Genomic DNA, 18,480 nt, shown 5'->3' on the forward strand with positions numbered 1-18,480 from the left:
GGGCAGGGTGGATATCAGCTGGGGAAACTCTCAGGCCCTCCCTGGGCCTGATGGTGTACCATCAGCATTTCCTGTTTCCTGCTTTACTGCTTGTGGAAATTGGCATCTCTGTGGCTCTTGATCTTTCTTGTCTGAGATAGCCACCGCTTACTTGTGATTTGTGAGCTGCCCCTGTACATAATCTCAAGTGGCCTTCATTGAAGCTCAGGTGGGCAGGTGAGCACACCTTGCAGGGTCTGGGAACCCCTACCCTACACAGCAGCCTTTCAAGGGATTGTCACTCCTCCTACCACTCCTCCTGCAACTCCTGACAGCACACTTTCCCCTATTCTTTACACTGTTCTTGCCAGCCTCTCCAGCTTTCCTCCAAGTGGTGACCAGAGAGATCACTGAGACTCACAGCCTGCTCTTTGGTGGCCATCTTTGCCTTGAGCTACAGTGAGTAGACAGGAACAAGACCTGGTCTCTTTCAGACACCCATGGAGCTGGGGGGTGGGGGGGAGGAGGAACTGATGCCAGGACGTTGCTTCTCACTCACCTGTGGCAAGACCCAGGCCCCAAACTTCCTGTGCTTGAGAAGTAGCAGATTTCCAGGCCCTTCATCCAGGGAAGGGCCAGAGAAACTGCATTTCTGACAAGTATGCAGGACACAATGGCTGCTGCTGCTGGTCTGGGGCCACACTGAGGGCACTGATTTGGCTGTAACCAAATCCAGCTCAGAACGATCAGCAGCCATCTTTCTTCCCCCATATCCTATTAGCTTGCAGCAGGGAGGAAAGCAGATAAGTCTCACTGTTCAGCTGCCAACATACCAGAGTAGACTAGAGTTGCCAGGCCCTGCATGGCTGTGGGAACAGCCTGCCTCAGCTGCCCAGGAATCATGCCTTGTTATGCTAGCAAACACTTTACAATATCTAGGTGGTCCTCTGTATTGTTTGTATTGGTCATGCTGAGTGGACAGAACTTGGGTTCTGTCTTGTTTGGGTAATTAAGTGACTGGTAATGGCCTGGGGCAAGGGTTGGCATACTTTGCCAGGCTAGGTTTGGGGATTTTCTGCATGCAGATCAAATGACTGGAAAAATCATGGACACATCTTCTCTGCCACTGGTGAAGCTAAGGGGCAAGGGACATCATTCCCTCTTTGGGTGATGCTGTTCTCTGCATCCTGTTACCATGTGCATGAAGTTCGCTTCCCTCATCTACTTCACAAGGCTGGTGTGAGGAACATGGGCACATTCTAAAAGGTAGAGAATTATACAAGAAACTCACTAATATATATGTTAGGAACATTTCTAAAGAATGGTTTTGGCTTAGCTGATCCAAACGTTTCCTGGTGGAATATTGTTAGGTCCAATCTGATTGTATTTGAGTGGTAAACACACTGTCCTTTGAAATGCTCAAGAGTTAATATGGATCTGTAATCATTTCTCTTCAATCTGTGGGTACATATGGTATTTCAGTCATGACCTATGACCCCTCCAAAGATTTGAAAGGAGTGAAAATAATGCAAGGAAATAAGGCAACATCATCCAAGTAACATCTCAGATGTACTTTTCTGTTGATAAATATTTGTCAGGACAGGATTAATGTTTACTAGTATGAATCTTAAGTGGCAAATATAGTGGCTATGTACAGAGTAAGACCTTTTGTATCATTAAGGTTTCTTTCCATAGTGGTTCTCGGGAATAGAAGAAAAGGGACATCTATGAATCAACAGAGTTTAGTAACAGGTATGGGAAGCCTTGTTGTGACTACCTCCCCCAGTTTCCATTTATAAGGACAACACATAACTTGATTCCCCTTGATCTGTTAGCCATCTCCCTGTGAAGCTCTTAACAATTCTCACCCTAACTTCTTTCCTGTACCATAGATGCATGTCCTAGGCCAGCCCAGCTGACCCCACCACATTGCTTCCACAATTTGCCTTACATGTTTCCACTTTGCTGTTGACTTTTCTCATCATACTTAGCCTTTTTCTGAAACCCCCACTTTAGTCTATCCTATCTCTTCATCCTGGAACCTACATCATTCATCTAGATCCAGTTTACATCCTGTGTTGTAGATACCTAGTCAGACGACTTCAGCTGAAAATGTTTACCTCATTGAACACGTGTATCTCTCCCATGGTGTTAAAAAAATATCACTTTTTATATGTAGGTAGTTATACATCCAAGATGAACTTTCCAAAGGGAGGAGAAAAAGACTAAAGTGTTTGCTACTGTGTACAAGGTGTTGTAGCAGGGGACACAAAGCTTATTGAGTGGGGAAATCAATGTTTGTTTATTCGGCTTGTATTTCCTGAGCCAGTATTATGGGGCCAGGTGTAGATCTAGATGATAAGATTATGGCATCAAGGAACTTGCAGTGGAGTGAGAAAAGACAGGCAATACATACATTCACTGAAGCATTTCAGTTTAAGAATGAAAGTGACCTGAGTAAAGAGCTGGGTTAAGGTCAAGTCCTCTGAGAAATAATGTGTGGTCTTTGACTGGAACAATAAAGGGGAAGCCAAGCAAAGAGCTGCAGGAGGAGCATGTAAGGCAGTGGGGGAAAATTCTCACAAAGTCTCAAGGCCAGGAAGGAGGACAGAACAGGTAGAGGCCAACAATGGCATGAGATTGAGGTGGGAGCTCATCAACTTGGGCCCTGTGGACTATGTATGGATTTGGAGATAAACTTCAATGCAGAAGGGGTCCACCGAAGATCTGCAAATGAGAGAGGCATTGGGAGACTTACGATTATTGTGTGTGTGTGGGGGTGGGGGGTGGGGGGGAAGTGATATGCCAAAGAAAGAATCTGACAGTATCAGTAGCTTGGGGGAAAAAAAAACTTGGGAGAAAATTATACAATGACATGATTTAAGTGCTTTTGGAGGTCGTTCTGCCTTGCTTGGCTAGAGTGGGTTGGACTGTGGGGTTGGCAGTTCAGATGGACAGAAATGGAAGGAGATGCCATGGATGTGGACTAAGGAATCCTGAGTGGCTTCTCTGGCTAGTGGGGATGGAGGAGGAGCATGTAAGGCAGAGGGATTTCTCCTTTAGTTGTTCTAGAGAAGTAGGAACTGCTGCCGGCTGGCCTTGGATCAAGTGACTGGCTCAGTGCCATGGGCTTCTTGGCTTGACCTGGTAGCTCTCTGGCACAGGCAGAGTGGGCTGGGGCCAGATGGACTCTGTCTTTCCCCTGCTTGTTCACTAGGTGTCTTCTTGCACTTGGGCAGAGGGCCCAGACAAATGGGGATTCCAAGTTCTGGGCCTTCAGACATGGCTGTAGATGCCCACTTTTCCTTTCTTTTACTCTGATACCATTTGGTAAGGGCACAAGGCAATTGAGCCTTATTTAGACAGGTGAAGTCACTTGCTCATGGGCACACAATTAAAAAAAAGCAACTGCTGACCCAGGATGTCTGGTTCTAATGTCCATCCTATGATCTGGACTCCTCTGCATTCTCTGAAATCATTACTTGATTGCATTTGTCCTGTGACCTGTCCACACAAACCATGTGTGGCTGAATCACTCATCCTGATCCACCCTTCTGTGTGTGCCACTCTCTGATCAGAATTAAGAGAATTAGGCAGTGATTTCTTCCTTGGGTAGAATGACAGGGTCCACAGACAAGGTTGTGGCTTATGCTTTGGAGCCTTTGGAAGACAGCAAGTGCCCCTTCCCCCAAACGAGCAGGATGGCTTTCCCTTGTTTGGCATTAGAGCTACTTGCTTCCTCCTTAGCCTACTTCTACTTTTCTTCATCACTGTCTATATACAGAAATTGTTGGTAAAACTGGGCATTTCTGTCAAGTCCAGAGACTGGAGTAAAACACTAGAATATGACATGATTTAAAGGTTTGGGGGAATGATTTCTATACTATGGCTTTAGATTTATTATGAAACTCCATATGGCTTTTGCAAAAGTTCCTCATTTTTTTTTTTGCCAAAGTATCATTTTCTCAAATATAAGATTTGAAACTGAGGTTCAACTTACCAGTCTTTTTCTGATTTGAATCTTTGCCTTAGGAGGAAAAATGATGGAGTAGCTTCTTTGGGGAAAAAAACTACTTACCCATTAATGTGTACTCCTAGCTTTTATGACAGCATATTATTTTTAATCTCTTGTGACATATTACTATGTTATTAACATAATAAGCCTTTTCAAAAAATTTCTTTGAGAACAGGTTGGGACATCACATAAAAATGAAGGAAATATGTATAAGCAGCCTGTTCTGTCCATCCTTACCTTGTGGTACACAGACACCATAGAGCATAGGTAAGGATTCTGAATTTCCTCACAGGAATAACTCCTCAAAAGTGTGCAATGTTCATTCTTGGCATAAATATACAACCAGAGCCACCCTCTGCATGGAGGACCTGTAAATATGCAAACTAGCTTGTGTACTGTCTCTGAGAATGGGCCTGTGGCACTGGCTACAGTTTTAGAAAGTTACCTCTCAGAGTTTTAGTGACTTATGACACAGCCGGAAGTGGGGCTCTTCCTGGAGTTTCCTAGATAGCTGCCATCAGATGGCAGCACAGGCTGGTATCCCAAAGGCTTTTCTGGTGTCTGGGTTGGTTGGGGATCTCTCCTTCCACAGGGTCAGCTTACGCTTCCTCTGGGTGGGCTCAGACCACGTAAAAGGAGGGGAAGTCAAATAAAATTCTAAGATACCCCTGTGGGAACAGCAAACCTTAGTCTGAGAAGTCACTCAGGCATCTTCCCTGCCCAAACCCATTGTTTGAAGGAATCAGACTTGCCCAGATCCAAGGAGAAAGAGTGACAGGAATCCTCTGTGGGAGAGAATGGGATGGCAGCCACCTCTGATGTGACACACCATGCAGGGCTGGCACTGATGGAATGAAGTCTCCCCGAGGAGATGCAAGAGTGATGTAGGCTGAAAGAGTGAATGACCACTGGAAAGGAAATACACTGTGGAGACAGATGGGACCATGGAGTACTGGTCCCCCCAGCATGCCTCTAAGCATACATAGATTGCAAGCTGTTAAACAGTTATATTTTGATCCAAGAGTTAGAATTTCATGTCAGCTCCATGGGTGGAAGGAGATGGGACAGGTACTTGTTCATCTTCCTGATGAAAATTCTTGTCATGGCTCTGGCACAAAGCAGGGCAAATTGCTCTGTGAGCTACAGAGCAATTGGTTCTTTAGGTGTTGGACCAGTGGCAAAGGGCTTTAAAACTGTAGACCTAGAGGCTGGTTCTCACTACTTGACATTGTGCTGTCTCTGCCGAGACCAAGAGACATGGAGAAATTTGTGCACATTTTGTTATGAATTTGGAGCCTCAGCTTCCCTATCTACAGCTCAGATGTCATCTCAGAGGTCCCTTTATTTCTCTAGACTACTTGATTATCAGAAGTGAATCTCTCTTCATTTATCTCATTTAATCCTAGTCATCTGTCTCCCTTCACTGGGATGTGGCTGACTTCCTTCCTGGCACCTGGTAGCTCCTTAGTAAATGTTTTAGTCTGGAAAGAAGCACCATTTTAGTGACTACCAAAACTAATTTTAGACTTGTAATTCTGTCTATGTGAGTAAAGAAAATAGGTGTAAAATTCCCTGGGAGAGGCCTGGGGTGTGTTCTGACTGCTTTTCCCGCATGGGACTCAGCTTGGATTCTACCTCTGGGATGTCATGTGAAACCAGAAGGAGACATCAGGCTGGATATGATTTTTTTTTTTTTTGAGGATGGAATGGATTTAGGCTAGTGGCTGGCTATAGGACTTTGTCTTGCTAAGTCCTAAATATGTTGGGTTAGGATGGGTCTATTGGTCTAGAATGAATGTTTTTGAGTTTTCTGGCAGGGATGCAAGGTGAAGACGTTCAGAGGACATCATTGTGTCTTGGCTTGGATAGGTGGTGAGGCTGCCTAGAGAAGTATGTGGAGCTCAGACTGGAGGTGGCTGCAGCCACCACCGCCACACACAAGCATGGAAGTTCTGCTGTAATGTAGAGACATTGATGTATTTATCATAGGGTTGGTGGAGAGAGTTCATGGATGGACTGCACTTCACTGTGCTAAGGTTTTGCTGCAAGGGAAGGCTATCAGCAGATGGTTAGCGTTGTCTTTTCAGTACCACAAAAATGAAGGTTAATAGTTTTAGGGGAAGTGAATTAGGGCACAGGCTTTTTATTCTTTCCAATATCTCCCTTTCAAGTCATTTTGACATATTACCCTATCTCCTTAAGATGGGGAGGAGCTCTGATGTGTCCTGGCAGTGGACGAAATCAGACCACTGGAGCAGGGCTCGGTGAGGTCCCATTCACATGCTCCCAAAGGGCTTCGTATTCTCTGGGGGAGGATCAGTCTCAGCCCTGGCTGGGCAAATGGTCCAGCTAATGAGGTGAACAGAAAGCCTGCACTCAGGAGAACTCACTTGGCTTTCGAGTCTTGGGCTGGGCTTGCTTCTCTCTTATCATTTAGACTCCATAGTGCTTTAAAGGAATGGGGAGCACTTCCCTAGTACACAGCACTGTATAAAGTACCAGTGGTCCACAGGTGTGGAAAGGTCTGTTTTCTCCACTGGCTGCCACCCCTCCCCACACCCATGCCCATTGTCTTCCTGGATTCAGACTCATTATTCCAAACTGAATGAACATTTGGATTTTGGTGACATAAAAATTCACCTGAGGTCTGGGCCTCATCCTAGAGGTGGTCCTGAAGGGCCATGAGACCCTGGGAGCACGGAAGGTAAGGCATCATACAGTCACAGGAGGGAGGAAATAACTGTAAAAGGGAAAGCTAGCAGGTAATGAATTCTGCCAAGTCGTTGGTCTTGAAGGCTTTCCCAACAGCAGTTGTAAGCGTATGTTACCCTTGGGAAAGTCAGTGAATCACAGAGCAAATAGGAGTGGCTGTTCTGTCTCCCACAGATCACTTCCAATCACAGCACTGTAAGGTGTTTTCTTCCTCTTACCTCTCCTCCCTCTCTGCCTTTCTTCTCCTCTTACTCCCTCCCTCTGACCTACAGTTTATCTATGGCTAAAATGGAGCAGAGAGCCCAGAAGCCCAGGGGTAGGAGGCCAATCGGAGTTGAGTGAGATCCACCTGATCATGGAGTCAATGCTGAGCTCTACAGGAAAGCCTTACCAGAAATTTCCGTTTCTGCTTCCAGTGGCTGCCCTGGGCATTGGTGGCCACATGTGCTTCAGTCACGGTCTTGATGAGCTCCCACTCCTCATCTGTGGGCTCTGGCTTATGCCCGATGGACTTCTGCAACTCCTCCCGCCGCCTCTTCTCCCGGTTCTCTTCAATCAGCTTCCTCTTGGCCAGCCTCTTGCTGTCATCCAGCACCACTGGAGAAGGAGAGGTGAGATGCACACACTGATATCGGCTTGCAAGACACCTGAAGCATCGCATGTCCCCCAGCCTGGGTGGCACCGAGGCAGGGGAGTTCAGAGGGTCATTTTATTTCCCCTCTGGCTAGCCCCTGTCCAATGGGAGCCTAGTGCCAAGTTCCCAATGCCCAGCCAGCTTTTAAGACAAAAGCTCTGAGGGGACTTGGATACTGGGTGCCCTCAACTCCACAGAAGGTGGCTACAAAAAACAGTGACGCAGAGAGGTAGGATTAAAGTCTGTTCCATTCACATGATCACAGGTAGACATGTCTACTACTCATCATCTGAATTCACAAGAGTTGTACTCTCGTTAGAATGGTTCAGTCAGGAAATGTCACCTTTTTATGGCTTTCCCTAGCTGACTGTGATGTGGCTGGGCAGCACAGGTACCATCTTTGTGTTACTCTTTATACCTGGATAGTTGCCAATGACAGGTAAAGGGTCACAATTGGAATCTGGAAAGACTTGGAATTGAATCCTGACACTCCCATCTTCCTCTATGGAATGAGATCAATATTACCCATTTCACACAGTATGCAATGTGATAATGTATTCTAAGGACACATTTATCATTTGTACAAAAGGGAAAGGAGGAGAGCAGGTAACAAGAAACCTATACTTCTGTGGTTAATTTCCCAAAGAAAACCATTCCACTAGACTTGTAACTGCAACAGAAAGGCTTGGGCTTCATGTTACACAGTCATCGTGTTTTAGAGTAAGAAGGGAGCTTCGCTATTACCCAGTCCATCTCCTTCCTTTCACATTGATCCAGAAAGGTCAGAACTTGCCTAAAGTTGCACAGCAAGGCTCAGGACTCTAGTTCTTCACTGTCATTGTCCTATGGCCATTTTGTTGGTGACCAGGTCTCCTCAGCTGTCCCGCAAATAGAATATTAGACCCTAGAGAAGCTAACCTGAGTTGGATGGTGAGACCTGTGTAAGCATTTACAAATGTGGGAAATACAAGTGAACACTGTTCCATCTGGGCTCTTTTCCAGAAGGATAATTGTAGCCACAGTCTCATTTCTTCAACCACTTCCATTGTACCAGAGGCTATCACACTTGACATGTTATCCAACTTAGTCCTGAACACAACCACCTACAGCTTCATTCTCGAGGTCACACAGCTGGTAAATGTGAGACTCAGAAGTTTTTCTGCCTATAAACGTTGAGCTCTTCACCTCCTGAAGAAGTAAAGGCACCCGCACTCTTTATACACAGTAGATGAACACTGCCACTTGTTTAACCTCAAACACTCAGATCTTAATGGATGTCCAATAATAATGACTCATTCTTAGTGACATATCTAAGCATTTGGTCCTGAGTCGCACAATTGCATATCCTTATCAGGAACACTGTTGGCAAGAGCTGCAGTCTCTAAAGATAAAGAACACCCTCAGCCAGACGTAGGCTGAGGTTTCCAGCCTAACATCCTAATAATAACACAAGCCTCTTCCAAGTCTCTCCATTCTATTTTCCTATTTGGGCAAAGGAGGACATTCCATGGATGTTTTTGTCCTCTCCAAGAAAATCCTACTTATCACACAAATGGCAGTCACGCGTATTTCTCTTACATCTGGAAAAAAAATACTCCTTGCATTTTTTACCTTTCCTTTAAAAAAATTAACTCATAATTGGAATCCCTAATTGTGTGCAAAATTTATGGCAATAGTAATCAATACTGTTGGCCTGGCAAGAGAGAGGCCATACCTTTCTAGGGACATAATTATGTTTAATTGAAGTGACTGTTATAAATCTCTCCTGCAGTGTGGGAGAGGAGAGACCCCTAAGGGCTAAACTCACCCCAATATGTGGTACTTTGAAAAGTGGGTAGACCTTTAGCTCCAGTGTTTTGGGCTAAAAATATAACAAGCAGCCATTTGAAGGATGACTCATGTAAAAACATTCAACCCCGAATTCTTCAGGCATTGCTGAACATGATGTTTTTTGCCACTAGCCATCTTAAAAAAAAGTCCATAAAATCAATTTCTGATTCTGCTTTTGAGAAAATATAAGGACTGCTCCATGAGGCCCTCACCAAAAGAAGCCTGGTGAAAGTATAACCTTGTGTTGCTAACATTCTGCCCTGCAGTCATCCCTTAGAATCTTTGAGAGTTAGAAGATGATATGGAAACACCCTGCAGGAGGCGAGGGGTAGTGAGAAAGCCAAGTATTCCCTACACGATCCTCCCATTCCTGATTCTTTTCCTGCCTGGTTGATCTTGAACCAAACCCTTCCCCAATCAACACTCCTTGAATATGAAGCAAATGAAAGCTACTTACAATCCGTTGCCATGCCAACATAGATGCATTTCTTAAAGCGACATTCCTGGCACTGATTTCGAGTGACTTTGTCTATGACACATTTTCCTTCATATTTGCAGGAATAGGATGGATGGAGATTTTTCTGAATGGTTCTTCTAAAGAAACCCTATAGGGGAAAGAAAGGCCCAAAACAATAGTTTCATATTTTCTAACAAATAAGTGATTCTGCAGTTTGGTGTCTACATAACTGAGGTCCAATGGTCTTGGATTTTAACTTATGTTGAGACCTCAATTATATCCTCAAACATAGGACAGTAAGCCCAATGTAAACTTAAGGAGCTGTCTTAGGACTGTAGAGTCTATATCTTTTTGACATTTATTCAAGGAAATGCAGCTAAAGGAAGAACTGAGGGTGTATTTATATATTATACATTGAGTGATATATTGAGTTTCATAATTATGTTGCTAAATTGAGCTGTGGGCACAAATACTTTAATAACTTAACCAGTAATTAAACAGTTTAAAAAGTCTTGCATTTAGAGATTTTAATTTTTTTTTTGACTCTGGAGATGGCTGTGACCAGACCAGCTTCTTTCCAACGATAGAACTTGGGGCAGGATGGGATTCTCTGTTTTCTACCCAAAACCTTAGCTGACTGCATCGGGATTTTCTTCCTCTGTCTTATCTCCCCGTATCTATAGACCTACCTACAAGCTTAATGCTTCTCTTTTTTCCTTCTGATGCTTTTTGGTCCTAGACCTGAGCCACTTACATTAATGTTCTCAGGGGTGTTATCCTGGATCTTTCTGGACATGATCACCAGGCCAAGCAACTGCACTCTGAATTGTAGGAACAGGAATTAATAATGGCAGTGAGTACTTCTTGTGAGGTGCACAGTACAGAGTGCTGCAATCCCAATTGCATCCTTCTATCTTCCAGACAGCCATATGAAGGAGATAACTCAATGATATATTCAGTAAAACAAAGGACTAAAATACTAAGCCCAGGCTCAGACTGGGAGGTGGACTGGGTGGGGGCAGGACAGAACCCTCTTGTGAAGGAGTTTTGACTCCCTAAGAGGTGATACTGGGAATCTCCCTCACTGTGAGCCTGACCTGGGTTTTGTGTGGTGATGGGAGCAGGCCCCCAGGACCACAGAGACTACTGAAGGAACATGCTAGAATAATAGTCTGTGCACTTTTTTACTGGAATGATTGAAATGAGAGTGTTTGATTTCTGTGTCCTACCTCTCTGATGACTTTTCTTGACTACTTCATGGGCTTGAGTCTCTTTATGCCATTGCCCTCGTGTAAACTATCATAGAGGAGCCAGGAATGTGGCCTAGTCATAGAGTACTTGCCTTGCATACATGAAACCCTGGGTTCGATACCTCAGCACCACATATATAGAAAAAGCCAGAAGTGGTGCTGTGGCTCAAGTGGCAGAGTGCTAGCCTTGAGCAAAAGGAAGCCAGGGACAGTGCTCAGGCCCAGAGTCCAAGCCCCAGGACTGGCCAAACAAACAAAAAACTATCATAGAGCCTATTTTGATATAATAAGGGATCACTTCATCTGAGTAAATGTAAAAATGCTTGGTCCCTTGATTTTAAACAAAGAGGAGTAAATCTCAGTCTACTTAAATCCTTTCAGGGGTTGAGAACTTAGTGATAGAGCATGAATGAGGCTCAGATGTCTTCAACAAATAAATGAGGATATATATGCCACTGACTTGATGAGCAGATTGCATTTATACATCAATATCTTTTGGGTTTCTGAGGAGCTGAGTCCATTTCTCAGTGGTTGAGACACACCACTAACTGGAAGGACAGGGAGCTAAGTACTACCCACCTAGCTCAGTATGTGTGCAACATTTTAAGTTTTGAGTCTTTCTTAGGAAAGAATAAGAAGCCTTTCTTCCTACAAAAAATGCATAAAAACTGGCACATCACAACACAGAAAATATCTCCCAAAGATTTCACTGGGCAAAGATTCTACCCATACATATTGTTTGAAGTAGATGGATTTTTAAGTTGTAGGTTAAATAGACAGTACATGAAGCATACCTTATGTGTTTCATTTTACTTTATTTTTTTGCCACTCTCAATTTCATTTGAAAACTTTTATCTCTTCCTAGTATTCTCTGTTTTTGTTTTTGGTGCTAGTTCTGGGGCTTAAACTCAGGGCCTGGGCACTGTTCAAGGTCAGTACTCTATTAAATTGAGCCACAGTTCCACTTCCAGCTTTTGGGTGGTTAACTGGAAATAAGAGTCTTATAGACTCTCCTTCCTGAGCTGCCTGAGCTGGTTTTGAACCATAATCCTCAGATCTCAGCCTCCTGAGTAGCTAGGATTATGGGAATGAGCCACTGGTGCCAGGCAAGAGGCTCTGTTTTTACACTAAGTAAGTATAATCTGCTTCTGGCCATGTCCCTTTCTTGTTTTATGTTGGAGGCAGTCTAGAAACCGGATTCTGATCACAGACAAAGGCACAGAGGTAGAAAAATCCAGCCCTCAGCTGAGGGACCACATGCAGTGGTATAAGCCTGTAATCCTGGCCATTCCAAAAGTAGAGGTAAGGTAATCACAGTCCAAGGCTGGCCTAAGCAAAAGTGTGAGACCTTATCTAAGGACAAACTAAAACCAAGGGATCGAGGCTCAAATGGTGGAGTTACCGTGCATCAGCTATGAGGCCTTGAGTTCAATCCCTCTAACCACCAAGGAATAAAAGAGAAGTGGGGGAGAGAGATAAGGAAAATAAATCTCAGCTGCATCAGGTCCCCAGATATCTGGCAGTCTTAGCAGAGAGGTGTGCTGACTTTAGTTAAGCATGGATAAGAGGCTCATTGCTCCCTTTGTTAAGGGTAGTTGTTGGTAATGCATTTAGTCAGCCTGTAGAGCCATTCGAGGAGATAAGTATAAAATGGAATTTTCACTAGGTTCTCTCCCAGAATTCATAATTTGTCCTAAGAAACTGATTTAAAATAATTTTAATGTTGCCTGACCAGGTAGGTAAAGACTTATAAATATGTGCTTAGAAAAAAAAAAAGGAAAAGGCCAGTTTCAAGTACTGGGCTTTGGGAATTACAGAAATGTACCTAAAGTTACAGAATTATTATTATTATTTTTGCCAGTCCTGGGGCTTGAACTCAGGGCCTGAGCACTGTCCCCAGCTTCCTTTTGCTCAAGGGTAGCACTCTACCTCTTGAGCCACAGTGCCACTTCCAGCATTTTCTGCTTATGTGGTGCTGAGGAATCAAACCCAGGGCATCATACATGCTAGGCAAGCACTCTACCGCTAAGCTACATTCCCAGCCCCAGAATTTTATTAATCTCACATCAAACCAATAAACTGCATGTGCAGTTCAACAGAGTCTACTAGTCTCCTAATGAATAAATAGGCAAGATATACTTGTAATTAGCTTGTAAAAACCCCTAAAGACATTATTTTCAGAGCCATCATAGCAAGCAACCTTCAGTCTAGTCTTTGTTTTGGAACTGCAAATTGCAGATCTAAGGGATCTAGATGAAAGAGGGCAGGTTTCATCACATTGCAAATAACAGTACTACAGAGAAAAGGCCTTGGAACTCCAGAAGTGTTAAATGCAGAACCTTGAACATGCTAGACAAGAGCTCTACCATGGAGTTATATCCTCAGTCCCTTTTTTTTTTTTTTTTTGCCACTCCTAGGGCTTGATCTCAGGGCTTGGTCACTGTTCTTGAGCATCTTTGTGCTCAAGGCTAGTGCTCTACCACTTGAGCCACAGTACCATTTTTGGCTTTTTCTGAGTAGTTTACTGGAGATAAGAGTCTCATGGACTTTCCTGCCTGGGCTCGCTTTGAACTGCAATCCACAGATCTTAACCTCCTGAGTAGCTAGGCTTATAAAGGCGTGAGCCACCAGCACCTGGCTGGCCGTTGTTTTTTTTGCGATTGTCTCAACTCTGTAGAACAGACTGTCTTTGAATGCAGTATAGTTCAGGCTGGCCTCTAACTTACAATCCTCCTGCTCAACCTCCCAAGCACTGAGATTATAGTATGGCTCCGATAAGTAAAATTTCAATATAAGAGGTAAATGCAATATTCCACAAGAAAATAATTTCCCCAACTTTAAGTACATCCCCATTAGCAAACCATTACCTGAATGCTGAATATAACATGAGATTAAAATTTTTCTTGGCTAGGTTCATGGGGTAAAAGATACATTTCATAAAGCATAATGTTGTCAGTAGGATTGTAAGTAGATATATTTAGACTTTCTTTGGAAACGACTGGACTGGCATTTCCTGTCACGTTCTCTCTCCTCAAGAAAGGTCTGTAGAGAACAGAATGGATGACCAGGATATATTTAAAGCAGACTGTGAAAAAGCCACATTGAGTAAATTTCAGAATGTAATTGAACCTAAATAACCTGAAGGAGATTTCCTAGTGGAGCCCTGATGGGCCAGTTCATGCAGATTTGCAATGGAAACAGCTTGCAAGAGATCAGACACTGGCCCCTCTATAGATGAAATCAGGAGAAGGAAAGATTTATTGCAATGATGAAGATATAGGCCTTTTCAAACCTAAACCGTAAGTCTAATTTCATTATATTCTGTGTATAAAAGCCACTTGGAAAGGTGAAGAACCCAAACATCACATTCTAGCGAAGTTTCATATCATCGTTTATGATTTGGGATAAAGAAAATTTAGATCTCACGAACATCAGGCACCTGAGTGGTCGCAGGCCATGAACGTTGACATTTGGTTTAACGTCAAGTTCTAGAGGAGCCCTGTTAGGGGATCGGAGCTGGGCAGAGGTCTGCGTGCTGGGCACCTGGGCACTCACCTTGCAGCCTTCACAGGTGATGCAGCGGTAGTGGTACCCTGTAGCCTTGTCCCCACACACGACACAAAGCTCGTCTTTGTCCAAGTAGCTGGGGATGTACCCTGTGAGAGAAGCACAGAGAGAACAGTGAGAAAATATCATGTGGAAAGACACGCCACACCTCTCTCATCGCTTGGTCAGGATGATGGTTTGCTAAGAGGGGTGTGAAGACAGAAAAGACTTAATGAAACCACACAATCTTGTCAGTCCTCGATCTCAGAGTGCTGGAGCCCCAGGTGGAATCTGTGCACTGTGCGGTGGGAACAGCCAGGAAGATTGTTTGTTGGGTCTCAGGAATCACAGTGATTTGAAACTGCTGCCGTGCCCTAAATCCTGAATGACACCATCTCAGTCATAAGGCTAGTTTCAGAACTTGTTTTTTAAAAGACTCTCAATGCTAGAGTTGAGTCACTCCATGCAATGAACTCAGAAACCTTCATAGCTGGAAAGGTCCTGAAAGAGCTTTTAAGCATTTCTCAAGTAAAAAAATAAAACAACACAAACAAAAAACAATAATAAAAAAACTGGCCTTGAGAAAACTGGGGAAAGTAAAGGAAGGGGTGACATTGTTCAAAACAAGAAATATATTCATTACTCGATTTATGAAATGGTAGCCCCTGGTACAATAACTTAATAATTAAAAAAAAACAAAACTCTGGCATTGGGTGGAGGTTGGCCTCTAAGGTACTACTGAAAACTACCAAGCAGTCTGAAACCTAGATTCTTAATTTCTAGTGTCCAGTTATGCTAACCTTTTTCTAAACTTCAATGTTTAAAGCAGAATACCCCAGGCCATCTAAAAACTTTTGGTCAACTTGAGATATTATAATATATAGTCCAACACCAGGGTAGTCCAAAGTATGGAATCACAACTCCCTTTGTACCCAGGATGCTGACGTTTAAAAACAAAAATGTGAAGTGCCTGTTTTCCACCTGTTGTTTTCTTCCTTACATGTAGAGAGGATCTGACACCCGGAAGTACCTGTCAGAGGGCCAGTTGGGTTCACAGGTGCCAATACTTTACTACAAAAGCAGGCTTTAGATTAAATCCTAAAAATCAAAGCAGGACATGATTTGTTGGGATGTGAGTGAGGGGAGGCTGAGAAAAATGAGTCTTTTCTTTTCCCCATCATGTGCTTAGGAAGTTCTTTGCCTCAGGAGATTTTTCCTAGTTTGAGCAGACTGGTTAGGTTGAAATGACTGATGACTTCTTTACCATGACATTTTCCAAGAACTTTTATTAAACTAGCTCACAGAAGGCTCACTTTTCAGGAAACAAAAGCTATAAAGAAAACAGAAGAGAAGGAATTGTTTCCATGATTTCTTAGGAACTACTTTGCTGAGGCTCCCGTTTAGAGAAGTGTTACTTCCCGCATGGCAGATAAATGACTTCAGCAGGAGATTTGGTAATGTGCAGGATTACATTTTTAAATATCACAGCTTTTCTTAGTTTACTTTTGCATCAGGCAAACCATGATTCATCTGTTGAGTTTACTTCAAAGTTTCCAAAACTTCCATCAGACATTTCAAAAATGAGAATTCTGGGAGGAAAAACAAGGAACTGTAATCGTTTGTGTGTTCAATCACTCACTATTCAAGAAGTCAACAAACATCTATTTAGCATATGATATGTGCTAAGCACTTTGGGAGACAGAGAGAATATAAAAATGAATGAGACATGGTCTTTGAGAAGTATATGAAAATCGAGTTCTGTTTCTCCAGCTCCTTCCTGCTTAGAGAGAAATAACTTACACCCCTTTCTCCCTTACCTCTGTACTCCGCATTTGATAACTCCAAAGTCTTTGTTGCAGTAGCTGCACAGAGTGCTAGTGGGAGCTGCTGTAGGAAGAGTCACAGCAGGTATTTGGGGGGACCTTCATGAGAGTTGGAGTTGGGGTAGCACAGGAAATTCACCTGCCCATCCTCATCCTTACCACTCTTGATGGCTTTAGCTTTTAGAGTTGGTGGTAGAACACTGAAATTTTCCCTCTCTCTGTGGTTCAATAATTCATTTAGGTGGTCACATAATTCAAGGTTCCGAAAGGTTCTGGCAAACTTGGAACCCAATGCTAATTCAGAAAATGGAATGAGCTCTTTTCATATTTTGACAGTTAGGGGATCAATGGTTTGCTTTTCTCTGTTGTTTTTTCTAAATTATTTTCTTGGTGGATGGAGGTGATTAAATGTCTTTAATCATCCCACCTTCTATAGAGCTGCCTACTTTTAACAACTTGAGTCGGTGGCAGTTGCTTACACGATCACACTAGCGCTCTCAGCCCACCACTTTCTTTCCCCTACAATATTAACACAGACACATTCATTGTATTTAACTAAAACAGTCGGTGCACGCAATGATACATCAATCATCATGCCTCAGTCCATTATTCACTGTGAAATAACTTTTGGCAAGCAATAACATCTCCCTCCCCCATCATGGCTAGGTTAGTTGGGGATTCTTTTCAGGAACTAGGTGCACCTGACAGCATCATAGAAGATCGCCACATTCTGCAGTTCTAATTCAGGGTCTTCCTATTCACAGACAAGTCACATGCCGGCCAGTAGGCTTCACAAAGGAAAGTATAACACTTCCATTGCCAAGTGTGGATTCTGATGAGTGTCATCCCATCAAAGGTGGTCTGTCTTGAAACAGGACAGACATGAAGCTACACTGCTCATGTGAGAAACTACCTCCACATGTCCCAAGGGACTGCTAGGAATGCCTAGCTAATCTACACCCCCCCACCCCCACACACCTTCAGGAAAACAGTGGAGGCCCATGACAATATGTGGTGATTCAAGGTTGCTGCATCTTTGCCAGCTTCTACTTGCTCAAATGCATTTTTCATACCACTGAACTCTGCTGCCACTTTATCAAGCATATTTTTACGAAAGTAAACATTCTGCTTGTCCAGCAAAGAACCTAGAGATGTTGTTTTTAACTGACATTTGGAAATGCCACATTAATTAAGTCTTATCTTGCATAAAATAATAGGTTGACAAAATAAAACATTAACTTTGTTATTGTTGGTGGTGGTGCAGGGGTTTTGAACTCAGAGCCTAAAGCTTGCTAGGCAAGTACTCTACTGCTCGAGCCACACCACCAAGTCCCTTTTTGCTGTAGTTTGTGTTTAGACAGGTCTTCTGATTTTTCTCACCTGTGTCTCTCAAGTAGTTGAGAACAACCATGTCCAGCTCACTTCAAAACAATATTTTTAGTAAGAACTTTATAATTCATATAATGGACAACTAAATAGCTTTCAATATACCCACAGAGCTGATTAATCATGACCACTATCAGTCTTAGAACATTTTTATCATCTCCAAAGATACTGCACAGCTTTAGGACTCACTCCCTGATTCTTCTCATCTTGCCTACTACTTCTGTCTTAGACAATCACTAATCTACTCTCTGTAAAAATTTGTCTATTCATAAAAATGTCATCACACAATATGTGATCCTTTGTTACTGGTTCATCACTTAGTTTAAGGAGGGGTCTTACTAACTTTTACCCAAGCTGACCTCTACATGGGATCTTCCTGTCTCTACTTGCTGAGAAACTGGGATTACAGGCATGCGCCACTGTGTCTGGATAGCAGAATATTGTCATGGGACATGGGATGTAAGAGGAAATTTGTGCAATTGCACTACAAATGTACAACAGTAAGATTGGCTTTGTGGGTTCCACTAGATTCCATGCTTTCTGTTAGAGTAAAATCAGAAAGTTGACCAGCACAACTTAGTTTGTCACAGCACAATTTGTCATCACTAGAATATGGAACCAACCCAGATGCTCCTCAGTAGATGAGTGGATCAAGAAAATGTGTATATGTGTATACGTATACACATGGAATTCTATGCTTCCATCAGATAGAATGACACTGCCCCATTTGTAAGGAAATGGAAGGACTTGGAACAAAATCATACTAAGTGAAGTGAGTCAGACCCAAAGAAACATAGACTGTATGGTTTCCCTCATCAGGAATAATTAGTACACATCTAGGACTGCCC

At 43.1% G+C, this 18,480-nt stretch overlaps 1 protein-coding gene across 5 annotated transcripts in view; it reads right to left on the reverse strand.

Moving 5' to 3' along the window:
* The window catches only part of Thrb (thyroid hormone receptor beta), a 374,473-nt gene that overhangs the window by 11,759 nt on the left and 344,234 nt on the right, over positions 1-18,480 (reverse strand). For all 5 annotated transcript variants that reach the window (XM_048355963.1, XM_048355962.1, XM_048355966.1 and 2 more), the window contains 3 exons: positions 14,433-14,533; positions 9,628-9,775; positions 7,098-7,303 (listed from right to left, as the gene is read on the reverse strand). In XM_048355963.1, the coding sequence (XP_048211920.1) occupies positions 7,098-7,303; positions 9,628-9,775; positions 14,433-14,533 (455 nt within the window). The remainder of the gene's footprint in view (positions 1-7,097; positions 7,304-9,627; positions 9,776-14,432; positions 14,534-18,480) is intronic.

Source organism: Perognathus longimembris, chromosome 10, assembly GCF_023159225.1.
Source record: "Perognathus longimembris pacificus isolate PPM17 chromosome 10, ASM2315922v1, whole genome shotgun sequence".
NCBI lineage: Eukaryota > Metazoa > Chordata > Mammalia > Rodentia > Heteromyidae > Perognathus > Perognathus longimembris.